This window comes from Lolium rigidum, chromosome 1 (genome assembly GCF_022539505.1).
Source record: "Lolium rigidum isolate FL_2022 chromosome 1, APGP_CSIRO_Lrig_0.1, whole genome shotgun sequence".
NCBI lineage: Eukaryota > Viridiplantae > Streptophyta > Magnoliopsida > Poales > Poaceae > Lolium > Lolium rigidum.
The window spans coordinates 307859817-307866386 of record NC_061508.1 but is presented as its reverse complement, the minus strand read 5'-3'; the positions used below and the strand labels follow the sequence as shown (position 1 = coordinate 307866386).

The 6570-nt window shown below is 42.3% G+C and overlaps 1 protein-coding gene and 1 pseudogene across 1 annotated transcript; both read left to right on the top strand.

Annotated features, from left to right (window-relative positions):
• Window positions 1–467: 467 nt before the first annotated feature.
• LOC124697510 (cation transporter HKT2-like) lies at window positions 468–2675 on the top strand. The gene is made up of 3 exons (XM_047230095.1): window positions 468–1643; window positions 1760–1981; window positions 2221–2675. The coding sequence occupies exons 1-3, from the start codon at window positions 493–495 to the stop codon at window positions 2429–2431; spliced, it is 1584 nt and encodes a 527-aa protein (XP_047086051.1). The 5' UTR covers window positions 468–492; the 3' UTR covers window positions 2432–2675.
• A 941-nt stretch (window positions 2676–3616) lies between these two features.
• LOC124661141 lies at window positions 3617–5706 on the top strand (annotated as a pseudogene).
• Window positions 5707–6570: the final 864 nt, after the last annotated feature.

Genomic DNA, 6570 nt, shown 5'->3' with positions numbered 1-6570 from the left:
CATTGCTAGAACTGCACATTCACATGCACCCAACTCTAGTACTGATTGGTCTACAGCATTTAAGATATACAATTTGCATCATTGTGAGAGCACATAGATAACTGCATTATTGTTAGTACACATAATTTACAGCATGATTGCGGGGGATATTGGATTTTTTCTTCAAAATAGGTAAGCACGCTACTGATTGACTGGGCAAAACAGAAATGACTGGGGTGGGTACACACAATTATTGCATTATTATGAGGGAACATAAATTATAGCATGATTGTGGAGACTAATGGATTTTTTTCAAATTCATTGACTAATTGAAGCAAGCATAATTGCATAGTAAGCATTTAATTAATCACTGTCCTATGATTGAATTTTATAGTCTGGAATCAATTTCCTAATATATCGAGTCAACGGTGCATTGCACACTATAAGTAGCGCAAATATGAGCCCAATCTTGGGGCATCCATGTATTCATTTGTCACACTCATACATAGCACCATGGATCAGGTGAAGAGATTTTACCACGATTTCTTCCATATCAAGATGCATAACTTCAGTCGCATCAGCAGATGCGTTGTCGACTCGGTTCTTTTCCTCTACCGATTCGTTGCATTGCATGTTCATCCATTATGGATCCAACTCTCATATTTCATTGCCATTGATATACTCGGTTCAGTCCTCTTGATGTCGCTGAAACCAAGCAACCCTGAGTTCAGCCCTCCTTTTATTGACATGCTATACTTGTCAACTTCTGCTCTCACAGTTTCCGGCCTTAGCACCATCAAAATGGAGGACCTCTCAAGCTCCCAGATTGTGGTCTTGACACTGCTCATGCTTGTAGGAGGGGAGATCTTTGTTTCGCTCCTAGGCCTCATGCTCAGAGTGAATCATCAAGACAACCAAGATCTTCCAAGCGTGAAGATCAGCTCAGTTCCCGTTGAACTTGAAGCTATAGATGGTGATGATTTTCCGCTTGACGAAGCAGCTCATTCAAATCCACCTAAGAGTTCTGAAGAGTTTAAGAGGAGAAGGTCTGTCAAGCGCTTAGGATATGTGGTCTTTGGGTACTTTTCTGTGATCCATGTCGTGGGCTTTCTGCTGGTTCTTCTGTATATAACTCGTGTGCCAACTGCAAGCGCGCCACTGAACAAGAAAGGGATCAACATCGTGCTCTTCTCAATGTCGATCACCGTCGCCTCCTTTGCTAATGCAGGGCTCGTGCCGACGAATGAGAACATGGTCATCTTCTCAAAGAATCCAGGCCTCTTGCTACTGCTCAGTGGCCAGATTCTCGCAGGCAACACACTGTTCCCTCTTTTCCTGAGGATGCTGGTATGGTTCCTAGGGAGGCTGACAAAGGTGAAGGATCTGCGGCTCATGATCAAGAACCCTGAGGAGATGCATTTTGGTAGTTTGCTTCCAAGGTTGCCAACTGTGTTTCTATCCTCAACTGTCATTGGCCTGGTAGCAGCTGCCGCCACATTGTTCTGCGCTGTTGACTGGAATTCTTCAGTGTTTGATGGGCTCAGCTCTTATCAGAAGACTGTCAATGCATTCTTCATGGTGGTGAATGCGAGGCACTCAGGGGAGAATTCCATCGACTGCTCGCTCATGTCCCCCGCCATTGTAGTACTATTCATCATCATGATGTAAGTTCATGACTGCATGACACCTCATTGATTAATGTTTCATGTCACTTGACTAGTATACAACTTGGTTTAGAATATCACGAAACATGTCTGACATTTTTTTTTTTTGGTTTCAGGTATTTGCCATCAACAACAACATTTGCACCATCCAATGGAGATACTAAAACCACCAATGAGAACACGAAAGGCAGGAGATGGTCATTTGTGCAGAACTTCGTCTTTTCACCGCTTGGGTGTAATGCCATCTTTGTGATAGTTGCCTGCATCACTGAAAGGAGAAGGCTCAGAAACGATCCACTCAACTTCTCCACCTTGAACATGATATTCGAGGTCATCAGGTGTGTTCCTCTTTGTTCCTTCATATGATCAAAATCCTTCCATTACTCAGTAAGGCTACCATAGAGTAAAGGTAAAGGGAAATTGCAGCATAACAAAAGAATTAACTTAATTCATAAATAGAGCAACTTGTGTTTACAAGAGCTAAACACAACACTAGACTAAACTATGTTAGGAGATAAGATCTAACTCATAAATGCCTCTGAGTAAGGAGAATAATTTTGTAAGCTTTATTTTGCAGCGCATATGCCAACGCAGGGTTATCCACTGGTTACAGTTGTTCAAGGCTACATCAGCTGCACCCAGAGATCATCTGCCAGGACAACCCATACAGCTTTTCTGGATGGTGGAGCGATGGAGGAAAGTCTCTGCTGGTCTTGGTCATGCTTTATGGCAGACTTAAGGCCTTCAGTATGGGCACTGGTAAATCTTGGAAGGTGGCACACAGCTGAACAACACTACTTGCAAAAGCATGTGTATTGGATCGGTATAACCATTGTCAGCATACTGCCTGAAGATTCAGGTTTCTAGTTGGATCATAGTAGATAAATATACATATCTGTTCGTCCATGTTGCACTTGCAACAGAAAACACATTTGTTTCCACCACTCAAATGTGCTTTGATCTTTATGTTAGCAGTCAAGATCAAGAAATCAATGCAACTAAAGCAATGAGCCATCTGTCCTCATGTTGATGTAAGAGCAGGGTGAATTTTTTGCATGTTGCAGTGGAAAGACACAAATTATTATGCTTATTGTTGGAGTGAGCGGTTTAATATTGTTACACAATTTACAAAGTAAGTGACGGAAACACCCACACCCATGTGTGAGTGTACAAAAGTATTTCCCCAAAGTAAATTTAGTTGGTTTTCACACCATGTACACACACACACGATGACAATGTTGTCCTGTTGTTCTAGTAAACAGAAATTCCAAGAGAAACTCAAAAAAGGTTTATGGAAATTGAAAGCCTAAACTGGCATGATAATATTGAACAATATCTCTGTATACTTTGTTGAGGCATCAGGACAGCGTGCCATAAAGTTAATCAACCTTCTTGATGGGCAAGCCGACCAGGTGAGCTAACATGAAGGTTCAGCTACCCACTAATTCTAAATTACTTAGTGATGTGAATATGTGATGAGGATATGAATCCACGTGAAGAAATAATTGTAGTAACAAAACATTAAAGATTGAAAGGCCACCTGAGAAGCTAAAGCCACAACAAATGTGCAAATCATGCAAGGGATAGAGTTTGAGTTCAGTGAACCTTCTCTAGTGTCGTCTTCCAAACTGAGACGAATTCATTAGCATCTTTTGATCAGACATCTACTGACTTCACCTCAAGTTTTAAATCAAGCAACACCTCTCCATTCGAGCAAAAAAATGAAGTGTGTTGGCCCTAAGAGAAGTCCTAACCATATGCACCAGGACAACCTTTGGTATCATCCTACCTCCTCAGCACAGGATCAATCAAGATGTAACCGTGTCCTGGATTTACGATTCATGGCTAGCAAGGAAGTAACTAGGAAGTGACTAACTGAGGAAGGTTATGATGCATTATCATAGATAAGAATCATATGATCAAATTATCCTCAGAGGCATGAATGCTTTTGTGTCACACGCATATATAGCATCATGGATCGGGCGAGAAGATTTTACCATGATTTCATCCATGTCAAGATTTCATCCATATCAAGCTGCATAGCTTCAGTCATCTCAGAAGACATGTTGTCGATTCGATCATTCCCGTCTATCAACTCCTTACACTGCATATTCATCCATTTTGGATCCAACTCTCATATTTCATTGCCATTGCTATAATCGGTTCAGTCCTTTTGATGTCGCTAAAACCAAGCAACACTGAGTTCAGCCCTCCTTATATTGACATGCTATACGTGTCAACTTCTGCTCTAACAGTTTCCGGGCTAAGCACCGTCAAAATGGAGGACCCCTCGAGCTCCCAGATTGTTGTCCTAACACTGCTCATGCTTGTAGGAGGGGAGATCTTTGTTTCGCTCTTAGGCCTCATGCTCAGAGTGAATCATCAAGATAACCAAGATCTTCCAAGTGTGAAGATCAGCTCAGTTCCCGTTGAGCTTGAAGCTATAGACAGTGTGGCACTCTGATGATTTTCCGCTTGACGAAGCAGCTCATGCAATTCCACCTAAGAGTTCTGAAGAGTTTAAGAGGAGAAAGTCCATCAAGCGCTTAGGATATGTGGTCTTTGGATACTTTTCTGTGATCCATGTCCTGGGCTTTCTGCTGGTTCTTCCGTATATAACTCGTGTGCCAACTGCAAGCGCGCCACTGAACAAGAAAGGGATCAACGTCGTGCTCTTCTCAATGTCGGCCACCATAGCCTACTTTGCAAATGCAGGACTTGTGCCGATGAATGAGAACATGGCCATCTTCTTGAAGAATTCAGGCCTCTTGCTGCTGCTGAGTGGCCAGATTCTCGCTGGCAACACACTGTTCCCTCTCTTCCTGAGGCTACTGGTATGTTTCCTGGGGAACCTGACAATGGTAAAGAACCCTGAGAAGATGCACTTTGGTAATTAGCTTCCAAGGGTACCAACTGTGTTTCTCTCCTCGACGATCTTTGGCATGGTAGCAGTCGCCACCACACTGTTCTGCGCTGTTGACTGGAATTCGTCAGTGTTTGATGGGCTCAGTTCTTATCAAAGGATTGTCAATGCATTCTTCATGGCCGTGAATGCAAGGCACGCAGGGAGAACTCCATCGACTGCTCGCTCATGTCCCCTCCCATTCTAGTACTATTCATTTTAATGATGTACGTTCATGACATCATGGCACATCAGTAATTGATGTTTCATGTCATTCGACTAATAATACTTGATTTAGAACCTCATCAGACATGTCTTTTGCGTTTTCTCGAAAAAAAAAGAATCTCATCATACATGCCTGAGAAATTACCTTTTGGTCTTGTCTTAGGTCTTTGCCATCATCAGCAACATTTGCAGCACCCATGGGAGATACTAAAACCACTGGGACAGCGCTAAATGCAAAGTAGGATGACTGGTGCAGAACTTGGCATTTTCACCACCCATCTGTAACATTGTCTTTGTGACAGTTGTCTGCATCACCGACCAGAGAAGACTCAGAAATGATCCGCTCAACTTCTCCACCTTGAACATGATCTTCGAGGTCATCATGTGTGTTATTGTTTGATATGATCAAAATCCTTTATTACTCTGCCGATTAGAAAAGAAAAAAATACAGTAAGGCAATGGTAGCATAGGTTAAAGGTAAATGATAATTCCAGCAAAACAGAATAATGAACTTAATTCACAAACAAAGCACCTCGTGCTTGCAAGAGCTGCACCACACTAAGCTAAACTATCTTACGAGTTGCAATATAATCTAACTCATGAATACCACTTTAGTGGGGGGAATAATCGTGCGTGCTTTATTTTTCAGTGCATATGGCAACACAGGGCTATCCACTGGTTACAGCTGCTCTAGGCTGCAGCAGATACACCCAGAGAGCATCTGCCAGGACAGGCCATACAGCTTTTCTGGATGGTGGAGTGGTGGAGGAAAGTATGTGCTGGTCTTCATCATGCTCTGCGCAAGGCCCAAGGTCTTCACTATGGCCACAGGTAAATGTAGGAAAATACGGCACAGCTGAACAAGACTACTTCGAAAGGCAAGTATCAAATTAGTATGACTATCGTTAGCGTACTTTCTGAAGTTCAGGCTTCTAGTTGGATCATAGTAGATACAAATACATAATAAATTCCACCAATCAAATCTGATTTGAACTTTATATTAGCAGTCAACATCAAGAAATCAATGCAACTAAACATTGAGCCATTTGTCCTCATGTTAATGTAAGATGTATCAAGGTGAATCCTCTGCACTAATGTTAGATTATTTAGTGATGTGAACATGTGATGAGCATCTGAATTAAAAGAACACCCAGATCATGCAAATGGAAAATGAAAGGCCACCAGAGAAGCCAAAGTCACCAAAAACACGCAAATCATGCAAAGGAATAGACATCTTCTGTTCAGTAACATTTACAGGTTTCACCTCGAGTTTTCAATCAAGCAACACCTCTCCATTCGAGCAAATATTTATGTCGGCCCTAAGTGAAGTCCTAGCCATATGCACTAGATTAACCTTGACTCATCCTACCTCCTCGGCGCAGGACCAATCAAGATATAACCACATCCTGGATTTATGATACCATGGCTAGTAAGGAACTAACTAGGAAGCTAACTGAGGACGGTTCTTGTCCACTTGTGTCTGTGACAAGGGATTAACTTGTCAATGCCTACGGGTGATAGGCTAGGGTTTAGTTAGAAGTAGAGGGCAAGTAGATCTCGAAGGTTTCAGCCGAAAAGTACTCGACGATTATGAAAACTAGGGTTTGTGAACAATGATTCGATGATCTCTTCGCCCCTCGACTCCCCTTTTATATAGGAGGTGGAGCCGAGGGATTCGTGCTATACAAATTACGAGTCCGGGACGGTTTCTAACTCATCCCGCCAGATTACAAATAACGCTCCTTATTACAACTCTAACTTTCCTTGATATATCTTGGGCTCCCGAATCTTCTTATTCTT